General features: G+C 39.6%; 1 protein-coding gene across 2 annotated transcripts; it reads right to left on the bottom strand.

The window, feature by feature from the left end:
- Nucleotides 1-3,606: 3,606 nt before the first annotated feature.
- On the bottom strand, nucleotides 3,607-12,367 carry PRPF38B (pre-mRNA processing factor 38B). 2 transcript variants are annotated; one of them, XM_045801620.2, is made up of 8 exons: nucleotides 11,784-12,367; nucleotides 11,312-11,462; nucleotides 11,003-11,055; nucleotides 8,911-8,979; nucleotides 8,467-8,618; nucleotides 8,326-8,386; nucleotides 5,916-6,139; nucleotides 3,607-5,653 (listed from the first exon to the last, which is right to left on the bottom strand). In XM_045801620.2, the coding sequence occupies exons 1-8, from the start codon at nucleotides 12,063-12,065 to the stop codon at nucleotides 4,792-4,794; spliced, it is 1,854 nt and encodes a 617-aa protein (XP_045657576.2). In that variant the 5' UTR covers nucleotides 12,066-12,367; the 3' UTR covers nucleotides 3,607-4,791. The 2 variants fall into 2 exon arrangements, with proteins under 2 accessions (XP_045657576.2, XP_045657578.2); XM_045801622.2 differs by lacking the exons at nucleotides 11,003-11,055; nucleotides 11,312-11,462 and having other exon boundaries at nucleotides 11,784-12,365.
- Nucleotides 12,368-16,851: the final 4,484 nt, after the last annotated feature.

Raw genomic sequence — 16,851 nt, 5'->3', positions numbered from 1 at the left:
CGTACCAGTCAGGGCCCAGTCCGAACCCGAGACACAGTAATTTGAACAGGCAAAGTGTGGTATAGAGAACTAGTACCCAGTCACAGGGGATTAATTACTAAGGGTAAAGAGAACTCAAGAATACAGCAATAGTGGCTATAGAAGCAGCCATTACGTGGAAGTGACCCAAGTAAGGAACACATTTGGAACAGGTTCCTTTGCAAGATAGGGATAGACTGTTGGAGAGGGTGTGGTTGTGACCCACCGTTTGCTACTGAAGCCCAGGGCTGGAGAGGAGAGGGTGTCAACAAAAGTAGTTTGGAAGGAACCCACTGGGCTGCCAAAGAGCCTTGCTGGAAAGTTGCCTGAAGACTTACTGGGAAGTTGGCAGGGGGACCAGTGCACTTGCTGGGAAGCACTCTCCCAGGAGGTGCCGCTGCCCCACCCCCACTACAGAAGCAAGAAAAAAGAACACACACCAGAACCAGGATGAGAAGCTCCTTTCTTCGGCAGCATCCCTTCAGTGTCCTCTCCTGATAAGCTGGGTATTGTGCTAGCAGGCAAAAGATGTTTGGAGGGCACAGCCCCAGTAACACAAAGCAGAACAAAGACAGATTTGGGAACTGAGAATAAATTGATAAATGGCACATCCACAATCAGTCGCAGTCCCTGCACAAGTCTCAGTATAACTCAACTTCCTAGAATGGGCATCAGAGACAAGAGCATAATTCTGGAAGGCATGCTCACTGAACCAGTACCTGTACTGGCTGCATGAGCCCAGATCTTGAGAAATTTCACCTTTTGGTACTATTATTAAGGACACCGGCAACTTAAAATTTTCTAAATAGGAGGGAAGTAGAGCAGGCAAGAGGACTTCTCTTGCATTTGCTCAGCAAGCTCTTTTTCTCTCATTCAGACTGTTAATTTACTGGGGATGTTAGGAGGCCAGAGCTGGTGGATTTTGCAGGGATTGACTAAATCCAAGGACCCAATGGAGAAATAATTCAGCTTCAAAATGGCCAGAACAAGTACTGACCAAGGAAAATTAGCTTTAGCCTAGTGGATTTTAAGTATTTGCACATCAGGGAAGCTTAAGTGAAGATTTCCTTATGATGGCTTTTCTTTTCCTGATCCTTGTGAGAAGAAGAAAAAAAAAACCGCTCATGGTTTGTGTATTATATGAAATGCTTTAAGGTCAACTGTTATATTTGAGCAAATAGAACTCGATTTTTGTAACATGTTGAAAACCACCTTCCCTAACCTGAACACATTCTAGCTGTGCAATACGTTACGGATCAAGACTGTGGAACAGAAATTTGACTAGTACTGCTCTGAGAAACCATGGATTTTAAGTCGGCTACAAGCATAACATTTTTCAGTTTTTATTCGCTGTCATGCTTCCTACAGTAATAAATGTTGATAGCCAGTGACCCTAAAACGAAAAATGCCACTTCAGTAGTATTTGTGAAGTGCCGTGAGATCCCACAGGATGGAAGGAATTTCAGAGACAGACTATCAGGAAGAAGTGTTTCCTTTTCCATAAAAATAAGCTCTTTCCGAAATTAGATTAGTTGCTTAAGGCTGACTACAGCATTTCCACGATAAAATCAGATTAGGACCAGAACTAATTTAAAAGTCCATTAGTTGGCCAGGGACGCCTGGGTGCCTCAGTTGGTTAAGCGTCTGCCTTCAGCTCAGGTCATGATCCCAGGGTCCTGAGATTGAGCTCTGCATCAGGCTCCCTGCTCAGGGGGGAGCATGCTTCTCCCTCCCCCCCTCCTCCCCTGCTCATGCTTGCACTCTAGCAAATAAAATCTTTAAAAAAAAAAAAAAAAAGTCCATTAGTAGGCCAATATAACCAATGAGAACCGGCCAGCTAGTCAGTTGTATAATCCAGGTTGCATACTGGAATCAGTCGAAAAATGCATAAACTGCCTGTCTTTGCCCAAATTAAAAACTATATTCATAAAGGACAACTCTTTTGGGGGAAAATAATTGAGTACCATTAAGTTTTTTCCATTTCACCTTTTAAGCAAAAAACCAATAACCAAAAACCAAAAAACGGAAAAACTACTACCTTTGGTAGTCTCAGGAACTTAAACTTGCTATTCATTCCCAACTACTATTGTTCACCTAATCACAGCTTTAAAAAAAAAAAAAAAAAAGGTAAACAGCACAAAAGCCCTAGGGCAGTTTAGCTCTTTCCAAATTGCATGCAATTTTAGAGTACTTTCATTTTTCTAGACATGATTTGTAGCTTTCATTAGATTTCTAAAAAGAAGCCCATAACTCAAAGGTTAAGAACCACTGCCTCAGAGTAACTAAGGCACTAAACCCAACAAAGAGATTATAAATTGGGCATTAAAATGAAGATTTTATATTAAAATTTCAAGATTGATAATATACTAGCCCATGTATAGTATTTAATTGCAAACGGAACATTAGAAAACAGATGAAAGATATTAATACATGAAAAGGCGAAGTCATTTCAGTAAGCCGAGAACACACACTGGATGGAGGCTGCTATTTATAACGTTCTGTCAAAAGCTTTTCAGGTTTGCTCATGTTGTAAGAAATAATCCTGAGAGGTCTTTCACAGCCACTTGTTTTCCCAGTCTTTCAGGAAGCCACTGCCCAAATTAAACCATGCATATATTTGGCAACAATTAGTATTAACATGTTCTACAACTTATCAAACTGTTCAAGAGCAGACTTAACATTAAAAATCATAAATCAAATACAGCTTATGATAGTATTTTCATCTCTATTTGAAGTAAATTCTTTCCACGCTTTACCTAAAAGAGTTAAATTAACATTTCAGGTGGAACTGAATTAAGGAGTAGCACCATCATTAAGGTATGCTAAAAATACTGTCGATGTTCGATTAATCTACTTTCATTACTTAAAAATACTTTTCTAACTTCTATGTCGTGTCAATTCACTGGATGCTCAATTAAAAGGCAAGATGACTGAATCTTCTATTTAAAAAAAAAAGCATAGCATTTTTTCAGAGAGGAATTCCTTCATTTAATGAGATTTTTCTGGAGTTAGGTAGGTACAAATGTTAAGCCCACATATGGACTCTTCCAAATGTACTTGTTTGCCCCATTAAACACTTTTGCAAGGTGGCTTCCGCATGCCCATCAAGTTGGCCAATATAAACAGTGAGATAAAACATGTCGATATGGTGTACACTGTCTGGAACACTCACTTTTAGTCTTGGCATTGAACACATCACCTTGCACCTCAATTACTTGTTCTAAAAAAAATTGGATGAGTTATAAAACTTACTTCAAGTCCAAATTTTAAATGATTCTAATATGTAATCCAAGTGCAAAGGATCTCAATAAGCACCTTTGAAGTGAAAACTAAGTGATCACCCAATCGAAAGAACCTAGTGACACACAGAACACCCACTGACGAAGGGAACTGCCAATATTAAGAACTCTAGTAAGATTACTATCATATATGTCCAATTCTAGTCTACACGTTTAAAATTCACTTGTCATCTGGGCACTGAGATATCCCTCTACACAAAGCGTGACTCTAACACTGTATCAATTTCCACAATAAAAATACTTAAAAAAAAAATGTTGACAAATGGGGGAAAAGCCAACACCCAGAAGAAAGGATTTAATCCAGTATTTATTCCACACTCATGATCGTTCTCTGTAATCAGAATACAAGTCGTAAGAACAATCTATCAAATAATTTGCTGATAATCTTAAATAATGCAGCACAGCATTACTTTTAATACTTCTCTGTTCTAGATTAAGTTTAAAAACTCAAACAGCAATCTTCATTATCAATAAAAAAAGTTTTGAATTTTAAAAAAAGGACACTATATCAAGCTGTCTCATAATTTAAGTTTTTCCCATTTATAAAAATGCTTTGGAAGCCTGAGGCTTGAATCTATTTCTCTACTCATCTGCCCCACCCTCTCCCAATTTCACGTTAGTATAGGGTTGCTGCAAGAATGCTAGGCTTTAGACATTAATTTTTTCCTTCAATATAGTACTTTAAAATCTGAGAAATTTAAGAAAAAAGATTACATGTCATGTGTTTTTTCAAATAAAAAAAGGAAAACTAAGTGAATAAATTTTAGGCATACTAACAGTGTCCCTTTGAGGTAGAATGCTAAAAGGACTTTTGATCAAATCAACAGCCTAATTGAAACCTCGGCATCAGAAACTAACTTGTCCTGAATCTCTCTAAAGTTAACTGTGGAGAATATTAAGTGTAACATATTAACAAGAGCCTTCCAAGATAATATACAGTGGACGAGAATGTTAACCCTACAACTGCTGCCTTCACGTACGCTGAAAGCACAGAACTCTCCTATAATAGACATCCAAGATCCATTCTCAAAGTCTTTAGCATTCTATTACGAAAAGCACAGCCATGCTAACTTCAGTACACAAACCATAATCCCACACCTACAAAACAAAAATAGAATTAGTGGCAGTTTATTGCCTTATACAAATTTAACCAACATGGCAACCATGCCAAAGGAATTAAAACATTTTCAGGACATATGTACAGACTGTACATCTCAAAAACAATTAAACAATAAAAATGCAAGAACAATCTGTGCATCATGTATCAAACTCAACAATTGGGTGAAAACATCAATGCAATAAATGGGATTACAAAGGCACTTCCCTACACAAAAGAGGAAATGAAAATGCAGCCTACAGGGAGCTTGAAGAGTGCGTAACTACTGCACAATCTCAACTTGGGAGGAAGAAAAAGAAAGCAGATTCAATCAAACATTTATAGGATTCAATGTGATCCACTTTTACAAAAAAAATCTCACACAGTCTCATCTTTGTTTTTATGTTGTTTTTCTTGGCTCTCTGGTTCTATACTTTGGCTCCTTCGACGATCATGTTTGTCAGACTGGTCCTTACTATCACTGTGATCTCGTTTGTGGGAGCGTTCTTTGCTTCTACTACGCTTTCTAGATTTTTCTTTGCTGGGGCTATGTTCCCGTTTTCTTGATTTTTCAACACTTTCAGTTCTTCCTTGACTGCCACTTCTACTTCGTTTATTTGATTTTTCTTTACTTTCATTTTTATGTTTACTTGCTTTCTCTTTACTCCTGCTTCTGCTTCGTTTCCCTGCATTTCTACTTCTACTCCTACTTCTGTGTTTCCTTTCTCTGCTTCTACTCCTACTGTGTTTTTTCTCCTTCTTGGAATCTTTTTTGTCATCTCTATGCCGCCTATCATCTTTATCTTCTTTGTGCTTCTTCTCTTCCACCTCACCCCTACTTCTCCGTTCCTTGGACCGTTCTCTTGATCGCTCTCGCTCCTTTTCTCGGTCATTCCCTCTTTCCTTATCATAGTCACGATCTCGTCTTCTACCTCTCTCATTTTCTTTCTCTCTTTCCCGATCCCTGTCCCTTCGATCCCCTTTCCTATCCCGACTTCGACTACGACTTCTATGCCTTTCCCTACTCCTGCTACTCCGCCTGCGTTCCAAACCCCGATCAATACTTCGGGATCTTCGCCTTTCTTTCTCCCTTTCTTTGGCTTCGCGCTCTAGTCGCTGGCGTTCTTTCTCTCTTTCTAATTCTCGATCAAAACTAGAAGACCCATGGCCCTCCCGATGATGGCTTCTACTTCTTGATCTTCTTGGGGACCTCCGTGGACTCAGTGATCTCCTTGGAGACCTATATTTAAGAAAGGAAGAAGAAAATGTCAACAAATAAAACATATCCTAAAAATTTAACTTTTGTGTTATTTAGATACCCCACTTACACAGACATATTAAAGGTAACTGAAGGACCCGAAAGGCAGAAAATGACCTTTTGGGGTTAAAAGTGACAAACTCGTAAGATGAACAGCATACAAAGGATTTCCTGAGAATTTGCCAGATTTCCAAGGACCTCTGTACAAAGCCTATTTTTAAAGTAATTCCAAGAGGTACATTACCTTGAACGCCTGCGTTCAACGTGTCTATCTATTTCCTCAGCACCTTCCTTCCCATCTTTCTTGATTTTTCTAGGCCGGGTTTTAATCTGTTGATCAATATTCTTCTGAACTGGAACCGGAATTCTTGGAAACAGAGTAGAAAACCACTCCAGTTTTGTGAGAAAAGACCGTAGCATTTCTCCAATGGTCATTACGCAGCCTCCACCAGCCTTCACATCTAGGTCCTATAAAAACACAAAAGATACCCTAGCCGTCAAAAAAAATCATTTCAACATATATATGAATACTATAAAAATATTACCATCTTTGGAATCTCAAATACAAAAAAATTCTAACAAAAATTGTAATTTGTGTACCCTACTAATCTGGTAACGAATGATACAGAGAAATATTTGGGCTTAGTGTGTGCATGCAGGTGAGAACAAATCCTGCAGCCTCATGGGCATAAAGAGCACTGATCTCACTCAGTTAACAGGAATATGCAACAGCCCCTTACATTACTAAACTCTGTGGAACAATAAACTTAAATTAACATTCCACATACCTACTAAGTATGTATTTCTTTCTGTGGACACGTTTGCACACATCATTCCTAGCACTGTAGCCTAACTACATATGAACTACTTCAGACAATCCTGTCTAAAGATTATCTTTTAACAGCTCTAATATAAAATGAAGCCCTAATAAAACTGGAAGCAATAGCAAACCAACTGCCATGAAGCAGTGAGGTTTCTAATTTAGAGTTATGTAGAAAATAAATAAATGAACAAATAATTGGAAACGCATAATCCATGATGACCATTGTCTCTGAAAAGGGTCATTACCGCATGAAGGCCTTCTTGCTATGCCCTCTCACAGCTCAGGACATGTTAGTCAGCTATTGTCAGTCCCAAACCTATAGTGCAAGCACACAAGGAAAGTGAGATTTGTTATCTAAACAGGAAAACAAGAGCTAAAGGTAAAACTGCTTGCACTCACACACATTTAAGTGTTCAGATATACAGTATTTCCAAATATAATCGCTGCAGATATCTAAGGAAGAAAACAATAAGTTAGCTTAAATAGAGATCCTCAGGTTTGTAAATACAATAAAAAACAGATAAATGGAAGCATTCAGAAATAAACCTAATACAATACCAATTATGAAGAGGGACATGCTTTTTAAATATAGAAGGGAGAAGTGCTTTGGCCTGAAAAATCTCATCTAAAAAGAAAAACAACTTTAAAGATTGTGATTTATCACCTAATACATTTTTTCGCTTCTTCAGAAATATGAACAATTCAGTAAACAGCCCCTGCCAAAAAAATGCAAACAAAAATTCTCCATGTCTACAAGAGTGAGATATTTTTAGGTGTGCACATAATAAAAACACGCTAGGAAGATCTCTATTACAACTCTCCCTTAATTCAACAAATTCTTTGGATAAATGTTTTAAATGGGACTACTGAAGCACAGCACTCAAAGTTTACTTTATGAACCTTAAAAGACAAAGTGGTGGGGGCATATGTATGGACAATACAGGTATGTGTTAAGTACCTTTTAAGATCTTGGACTTCACCGTGTTAATACATACATGATTTAAATATGACACAGCAGTGTTTCTGAAAGTAACTTTTGTTTCCTGAACAAATGTAACAAGCTCAACCTTGTTAGCTTGAGTGGCAAACTAGATTTATAATTAAACAAAAAGGGGCACCTGGCTGGCTCAGTTTTAAGAGCATATGACTCTTAACCTCGGGGTCCTGGGTTCAAGCCCCACACTGGGTGTGGAGCTTACCTTAAAAAAAATCTTTTTAATTAAAAAACAAGAACCTGAAGTACTAATTTTAAGGTTTTCTTTTGGCTTTATAAATAAGTATAACATATTAGGAGTCAGAAAGCTAAAATTTAAATATTTTGATCATTTTGAATAAATCTTCTAAACTCTCACCCTATTTAAATCCCACCCAGCTCTTCAATTCTGCACTTCTACGCAGGTGGGAGTATTAATTTGTGGAAGAAGTTAAAGCGTACAGAGCTGAAAAGTTCCAAGAGAATAAAGTGCTATAATTAGTATTGTATGCGCATGTCTTAACACCTCAATGTTGAGCATGGCCCACTTAAAAAGTCACTATCAACTGTACAAGTCAAGACCAATGCAAAATACAAAACGCCATTAGAAAGAAAAAAATTTCAATAGTTACCAAAACCATTTAAACAATTAAGAAATAAGAAAAGAACATTTAAGAAAGTTAACCTAAGATATATAAAATCCACTAAGTCTTAGTAAAAGGACAGCAATTCCAAGAGTATGAGTGAAATAAATTTAACTACAGAAAATTCTGAAAAACATTAAACCTCCGATAAATAAAAGATATAAAAACATGAGAGTAATCAGAAGAAAACTAATTATTACCCTTGTTGACATACCTCTTCATCATCAAGGAAGGATTCAAACCAGTCCCACAGATCTGTAGGGGGCTGTGTGTACCTAGAATTACAAAAGACTGATTAGGCTTCTGTGAATTAAAATGATGTATTTAATGGAAATGTAGATAAACGCATGCTTACCTTATATACATAAATCCAAGGGCTCTAATATATGGAGAGTCTGTGTGTGTTATGAGACCCATCACTTGCTTACGAGTTAGCTTCAGAGTAAATAATTTGTATAACAAGCAGAAAGCTGTAGAAACAATTCCTCCTGTTCCAACACCTCGAACCTTTAGGAGAAACAGGTAAGAAAAAGTAGTAAAATAAATGATATTTAACACCAACTGATTAATCCCATTAGGTATTAATAACAAGATATAATTCAGAACTAAGAATGGAGCATTAATACACAGCAACTTTCTAACCCCATTCACCACGCACTTGAATTTAGGTCAAAACAAAACAAAACAAAGGTCTAAGCTTTGCCAACTGTTATATGAATAACTGTCACTTTTGGTTTCCTAATTTTAAACTTAGTTATCAGACACAGAAAAACTGAAAAATGCACGTACTTCTACTTACCCCTCCGCACATCCCCGTTTGGCCTGCTGTTTTCCTGCTTCCTTTCTCCCACGGTTCAACATGCGTGACCTGAAATAGAAAAGAGGAACACAACAAACATTCATACTTCGAATTTTTTAAAGAACTATGATTAAAGTAAACCCAAGTCCATAACAGAGCAGCTTCTTCCAAAAGGTTGGAAGCTGGTTATTTTGACATGATACATATATTTTGTTTACATACATTATGTAAACCATCTTTGAAAAACTGCTTAGCTTTTAAAAAGCACCAATAAAACTGCCAGAGTTTAACAGAACCTTAACAGTTTTATGAGCAGAAATCCCATTAAAATAGCTTTGCAGAGAGCTGATACTTGTGGAGCCAAGAGATTTGTAGGAGTCTCATATACTTATAAAAAATATTTAATATATCAATTTTGTATCTTATGAGTTGTTAACAAAATAAAAATTTTCATTTTAAAATGGATTTAAGGCTCCAACTTGAAGCAAAAAGTTTATCAATGAAGTTTAAGTATTTTCTTAAAAAAAAATTTAATACCCTTTACGGTGATTTAAAATTCTACATAAAATAAAGAAAAATGACTTGAAGTATGTATGTTAAAACAGTTACTTCCAATGCAAAATTATGGAACTTTATTTGTACATTTTTTTTTTTTTTACCATCGACAGGCATTGTGTTCATTCCTGATTAGAGATGAAATTACAAGGGCCACACCTACACAGATCATTCTTGTTAGTAATTTATTTTCAGCCTAATTATGTGAACCAATTCAATTTTTCCCCAGAATATAAACTGTTAAAAACTGAGTGTGACTAGTCATTACATTAGGTATAATCGATACAGTATCATCTTTTGTTGAGGTGAGTACCCTATAAAAACCACATACTTTACCTAAAAATAGCAAAGAAAGAATATTAGCTCGATAACATATAACTCAAGGTCTTTTAGAAAGATAAGATCTATATTTCTTAATTTAAAACAAAATCAAAATAATATCCTGTTCTTTCAGTATGCATTTATAAAACAATATTTTTACCCACCCGTGGTTACATTTTAATAGTTTTTTTTCAGTGGCTTCAGACAGAAAAGCATGCATTTAAATGTAAGCACTACACTATTATGCTCAGCACTGCTTTACGGTTTCATTTCCTTCCCCCATTTTGCTGTATGAAAGATGTTTCAATTCCTTAAAGGCTAGCCAAAGGGGCAGATGCAACACGAAATCAACTTAAAACTAGAAGCCTACATATTTCAATGATTATTTAATCTGGACATCTTGATAACAAAGCCTGGATCTTTAGTTTTATAACTAAATTTAAATAATTTCTAGAACAATCTTGTTTCAAAAAACAGTATTTGAATTTGAAAACAAGCTTTTTCCTCTATCACAAGAACATCTTTCTGTATTATTAAACAGAACCTGCTACCAAAAGCAGGAACCCAATTTTCAATTGTTTACTACACAAAGCTAAGAATATTCACCGTACTGTATTCATGCTGAAAAAGGCCTTACCTTTTAAAAGCTAAAAAACCTAGTTCATAGTATTACACTTACAATATTCTTGTAAAAGAATAACAAAATTTCAGTGTACTTTACATACCCAAAGTTGAACTGTATTCTCAAAATATTATTTTTCTATCAAAAACTAGTATCTCAAAATCCTTCAATAACCTAATCACTTAAGGGGGTGGGGTGGGGGAAGAATGTGGACAAAATATAACCTAAAAGCAAATAAAGAGAATTTCCTCTTGCTAACACCTCTACAGGTACGTTCAGATCACAGAAAATACTTAATGTGGTCTGTCAAATGTTTTAAGAGTCAAATACACAAAACAGATGGTATTTTGTTAGATGCTCTAGCTAAAGTATTTAAAGATCATTAAGACTATTATTAATATTCCTTTAGATATTAATTAACCTTAAGAGGCCTGGAAGATATTTTTAAAACTACATAATTTGCAGGGAAGTGGAGAAAAGCTATCTAGTTGGTGAAGAAAAGCCCAAAACCAATGGCCAAAAAATACCTAATCAGCCGTTCATTTAACCAGGGAAATGCATTTATGGCGATTGAGCATGATTAATAGTGCATACCTCTACCTGCGACCCTGGGCTGCTCCGAGCCTCGCTGCAAGACTGAGTCAATCCTGCTAACGAAACAAGAACTGAGACAAGAGTGCAGTGAGGAGGCGCCAGGTGAGCTCCCCAGCACAGCCAAGCCAGCACCGACCCTGCCGCAGAAGCCCAGGGCCCAGATAATTCTAAACAAGCCCAATGCACAAGTAACTGAGACCACTTACTCCTGACTTCCTGCTGGGAAAATTTCCAGGCCTTCTGTACACCTCCTGCCCTGGCACCTCTCCACCCTCAACCCTCCCACCCCCACCCGACACACGCACTGACCATTTCCCTGTCTGGATCGGATAGAGAATACCAACAACACGAGGCCAACATTGAAGTCAATACACGCCCTGGCCCAGGGTGAGCGGGAGAAGCACCAACAAGTTGGCGCCGAGTAGATCCACGTCAAAAGGAATAATTTTAAAGCTGTAAACTGGAAAGGATTCAGTTACTCTTTTCTCCCCTCCCCCACCCCTCCCGTCCAACTCCCCCCAGGGGTGGGCAGGAGGTTGGGGGGAGGAAGAGAGTTCAACAGTGGCGGGCTCTCCCAGCCCTAAAAATTTGGAAAATGAAATGAGAGGGCGGCCCCAGTTTGACCCCTCCCAGGCATACTACTGACCACCGCTCCCCCACCCAACCTCCCCGCACCTACAAATGCTCAGACTTCAAGGGCCGCCTCCGCCCGTTTCCTCTAACCCCTCCTCGGAACTTAACCCGCCCGCCCCCTGGCCCCCCAGGCCTAGACTCTTCGTACCTTAAAGTAGATCTCGTCCACCACCTCGTGGTAGGTCTTGAGCTCGTAGAGCTGCACTTTGAAGTAAGGCGACGACAGGATATTGGTCAAGATCATGGGGTTGAGGTTCATAGTCTTCTCATTGCCCCACAGCGGCAGCACATTTCCCTGCTTGCCCGAGACCGCCGGCTTAGTGGCGCCGCCGCCGCCACCGCCGCACTGCTGCTGCTGCTGAGCTGCGGCCGCGGCCGCCTGGTGCTGCGGCTGCGAGTTGCCTGTCAGCGCGGGGCTGTTGTTAGCCATGTTGCGGCGGAAGGAAGGAGGGAGGGAGAAGGGAGGGGGAGGGGGCCAAGCTCGATCTCGCTCTTCGGGACAACGGTCCGGGACCCTACTCCATGGAACGCCGTCAGGAGAGGGGGCCGCCTCGCTGTCCCCCAGCTGGATGAGACAGGGCAACGGGGACGCCGACAAAAGGACCCTGGATCGAAAGCAGACGCCGAGACGCCGGCCGCGAGAACTCCCAGCAGAAGGCGAGCCGGCGGCCACGGAGCGCGATCTCTTCCGCCAACTGCCCCTGGGAACAAGATGGCGGGCCCGGCGGATGTGACGTCCCACGTCCCAGAGTTCCAAGCTGAGCCGGCAGCCAATCAGAGACGCCCAGCTGGGCTGGAAATTCCTCTTCCTAGTTCCGCACGTTCTGTGCACGCTGCGGACGCTGCGGTGGTCTCCAGTGCCGACTCTTAGGAGATTCCCCTGGGAATCTGGGAGTAGGGGAAGGGGTTGAAGGCCCAATTTTTATGTTTTAGAATCTGGGTTGGAGGCTCAGTTTCTCTTTTTGAAAGCCGGGCAGGAAAGGGTTTGCATGGATATATGCTTGCGAATTCGTAACTGACTTCTACGGAGTACCCTAGGCTCTTGGGTTCATAATTTTAAGATTCTCTGGAAGGGAGGATGATGATCAGGACTTCATTCGTCCATGTGATTCCGATGCAATAGTTACACGCTTCTATCTGCCGGCTGTAGTGTACGGCCGGAGGATTTATTGTTTGAGCCCAGATTTATTCAGCTGTTAAGACTGGAAAACATCGTTCTGGGCTGTTAAAACATCTGAGCATTAAAAGAGCTACTATACCTGTAGAGCGTAGTAGAATTCTACAAGCTTTTGTTAGGGGCCTTTCTTTCGTCCCTACTCGAATTCATCCATTCTGCAGATGCATTCTGAGTGGTAAACACTGGGCGAGGCACTGAGCGGGGGAGGAGGGAGGGAGGCGGGAGGAGGTGTAAAAATGAGTCAGAATCGGTCCTGTCACTCAAAAGCTATTGTTAACCTAGAGGAGATTAGTGGTTTTTTGGGGTTAAGAGAAGTCTGCGAGAAGCACTTAAGTCTATACTGATGCTGTCAGGCTCGGCAGTTTCATCAGCAGAGAACAGCCTGAGGCTATGTAGTAGCAGGAAAGATCAGGCTTGTTAGAAGAAGGTAAATAGTCCAGTACAGGAGCGGGGAAAGGTGCTGATGGGGGAGTAATGGCTGGGGTGGAATCAGGCCACTGTTCAGTGCCTGGAATGCCAAGATGAAACATAGGAATTTAATGACATTTAAATCCAAGGATTACATAATTACACCTATGACCCCCAAATCTACTTTTAGATATTAATATTCCTAATATTTTCTGGCTCCAATCCATTCTTCAGAGTACTGCCAGATTCTTCATTCCGAAAGTGTAACACCCCTACTTAAAACCTTGGATGGCTCACTTGGTGTCATCCTAATTGCCATTGCCAAAATTCAGTGACCTTTTTCACTCTTCATCCTACTTGATTTCTGTGGCACTTTTTTTTTTCTTCAAGTTTTATTTAAGTAATCTCTACACATGGGTCTCAAACTCACCACCCAAGAGCAGGAGTTGCATGCTCTTCGGCCTAAGCCAGCCAGGTGCCCCTGTGGCACTTTTTATTATTTACTGTTTCCTAGAAACTATTGGGGTTGGAAGTTTGAAAGTGGAGATCTTAATTTTCAGTGGCTTATACACAGAGGGGAAAATGGTAAGACAGAAACTTTGGGGGAAATCCACACCTGGATGAAGATGAAACAGCAGGAGAGAGAAGACAGAGAAGTAGTAGGTAACTGGGATACTGTGGTATGACAGAATGCAAGGAAAGATAAATGATTAATGGTTAGAGGGGTACCTCGGTGGCTCAGTTGGTTACACCTTTGCCTTCAGCTCAGGTCCTGATCTCAGGGCCCTGGGATGGAGCCAGGTGTAGTAGGGCTCCCTGCTCAGTGGGGAAGTCCACTTCTCCCTCTCCCCTGCCCCTCCCCCGACTCGTACTCTCCCTCTCTCTCAAATAATTAAAATCTTTTTAAAAATAATAATAAATGAATGGTTGGAGTGACTAATATTTATTTTTTTTTAAAGATTTGATTTATTTATCTGACAGAGAGACAGCCAGTGAGAGAGGGAACACAAGCAGGGGGAGTGGGAGAGGAAGAAGCAGGCTCCCAGCGGAGGAGCCTGATGTGGGGCTCGATCCCAGAATGCCGGGATCACGCCCTGAGCCAAAGGCAGACACTTAACGACTGAGCCACCCAAGCGCCTCTGGAGTGACTAATATTTAGACAGTACATGAGTGATCATCTTTTCTAGTTTCTGTTACTTTAAAAACCGAAGCTTTGAGAGAAGTGCTTTTCACTTCCTAGTAGATCCTGTTTTTCCATACATTGGTTTATACCAATGTACTTCCCAAGGAAAACTGATGATTCCAACCTCTAATGAATTACCAAGTTAAAAATACAATGAAAAAAGAATTTTGAACCAAGTTCTTACTTTATTTACGTGTATTTTTCTGTCTGGATAATAAGTTTATTGTTTATCTAGTGACACTCCAATTACCAAATTCTATAATCTTTTAAAAATTCCTTACCACGTGTGATCTATGTAGTCTTAGATACTCATTTACTCCTAGACTCTGAGTGAAATGAGCTCAGTAGAGAGGGTGAGGTTTAATATCAAAGTCTCAGTAGCACCAGACAAAGGGAGCCAGGTATTATGAAAAAAGTGTTTAGCAGAGTCAATGAATCCCTACAACAGCCTGAACATATTATTATTATCCCCATTAAAAATAAACTTTATTGATATTTAACTTAGGAACAATACACTGCGTATAGATAAGACTGGGAAGCTTTGTTTGCTCTGTTTTGACAGTGCACACCCATTGTCTTAGTCCATTAATGCTGTTATAAAAAATACCACAACCAGGAGAGCTTATAAATATCAGTAATTTATTTCTCACAGTTCTGCATGCTAAAGAGTCCAAGATCAAGGGACATGCTCTTCCTGGGTCATAGTTGGAACCTTCTAGCTGTACTTACATGGTAGAAAGGGTAGGGAACCTCCTGGCGTCTTTTTCATAAGAGCGTTAATCCCATGTATGAGGGCTCCACCCTCATGATTTAAGCACCTCCCGAAGGCCTCCCCTCCTAATAGGGTCACTTTGAAGGTTAGAATTACAACACACACATTTTGCAGGGATACACTGCACTCATTAAATCATCACCACGATCAAGATAATAATCTTGCATCACCTCCAAAAGTTCTGTGCCTTTTGTAATCCATGTCTCCCTCCAACTCCATCCCCAGGCAACCATTTTGTCAGTTTGCATTTTCTTGACCTTTAAATAAATGGAATCATATGCTTAGTTCCTTTTTTGCCTGGCTTCTTCAGCTCAGCATAAGCTTGAGATTTATCCTTATTTGCTTACATCAACAGGTATGGCTTTTGTTTCTTTTCTTTTCTTTTCTTTTTTTATTACTGAGTAGTATGCCACTGTGGGATTTCCTACAATTTGTTCAATCATTTGTTGATGGGCATTTGGGTATCTAATTTTGGGCTATTATAAATATAGCTGCTATCAACTCAGTCAGTTAAGCATATGACTTTTGATTTTTGGCTCAGGTCATGATTTCTGGTGGTGGGATGGAGCCCTGCCTCAGGCTCTGCGATCACAGTCGGCTTGTCCCTCTCCCTCCTCCTCCCCCTGCGTGTATGCTCTCTCTCTCAAATAAATAAAATCTTTTTTTTTTAATGTATCATTCATGAGTAAAGAGTTAAAATAACTGCCATGTGTAACTAAAACAAATGTTCTGGTGTTTTGAACATTTTACTATTTAGAACAACTACAAATCTAGAGTAACATAAGAAGCCATTGACTTAAGTACCTAAGAACTAAAAATCTGATACAATGTATGCACATTCAGGAATGTTGCTGATGTGAATAATCAAGGGTGTTTGTTGGTTATGATTTCCAAGTACTGAATCAGAAGAGGTATGAGTCGAGATTTAAAAATTATTAGGGGTACCTGGCTGGCTCAGTCCATAGAGCATGTGGCTCTTGATCTTGGGGTTGTGAGTTTGGCCCCCTGTTGGGTATCGAGATTACTTAAAAAATTATTAGGAATCAACTAGGCAAATAAAAGGGAAAGGATATTCTAGTTAAGGCTAGCCTGTGCAAAAGCTCTGACGCATGAAAGAACAAATGATGTATACGGGGATCTCTTTGTCAATATTGCACTACTTAAATTTTTTTTCAAGGGTGATACAAAAAATTGGTACAGCCATACAAATGTATACTGGCTGAATACTAATTCTGAATATACTGTAATTATCTGCTCATTTGTCATCTTCAGCCAGCAGAGGGAGGGTCTGTGCCTTTCAGGGAATCATTCCCAGCATTAGGCATAAAGATGGACACATAGTAGGTACTAAGTAAATAGTTAGAAAACTGTTTCTCTACTCACTTTTGACACCAAATGTGTGGGTTCCCCCCCTTCTGCCCCAACACATACACCAACCAATTTTCAAACTCTAGACACCAGCTGTGTGTTCTATAATTTAATTAGATTTTGATACTAACTACTCAGCACAGACTGCATAGTTAAGGGCTCAGTCCTACAGGACCGCCCTAACTTCAGACACCAATTACAAATAGTGAGTCCCTTATTCCCACCATCTTCCAGAGTTCTCTACAGAATGTTTTATTTCTTCTCATGTTCTCTATATAAACACAAACTTTCTTCTCTTGATACATTTT

The sequence above is a fragment of the Ursus americanus genome, chromosome 12 (assembly GCF_024610735.1).
Source record: "Ursus americanus isolate L20-20 chromosome 12, mUrsAme1.1.p, whole genome shotgun sequence".
Lineage (NCBI taxonomy): Eukaryota > Metazoa > Chordata > Mammalia > Carnivora > Ursidae > Ursus > Ursus americanus.
The sequence above is the reverse complement of the archived record's forward strand: the minus strand, read 5'-3'. Positions and strand labels throughout refer to the sequence as shown.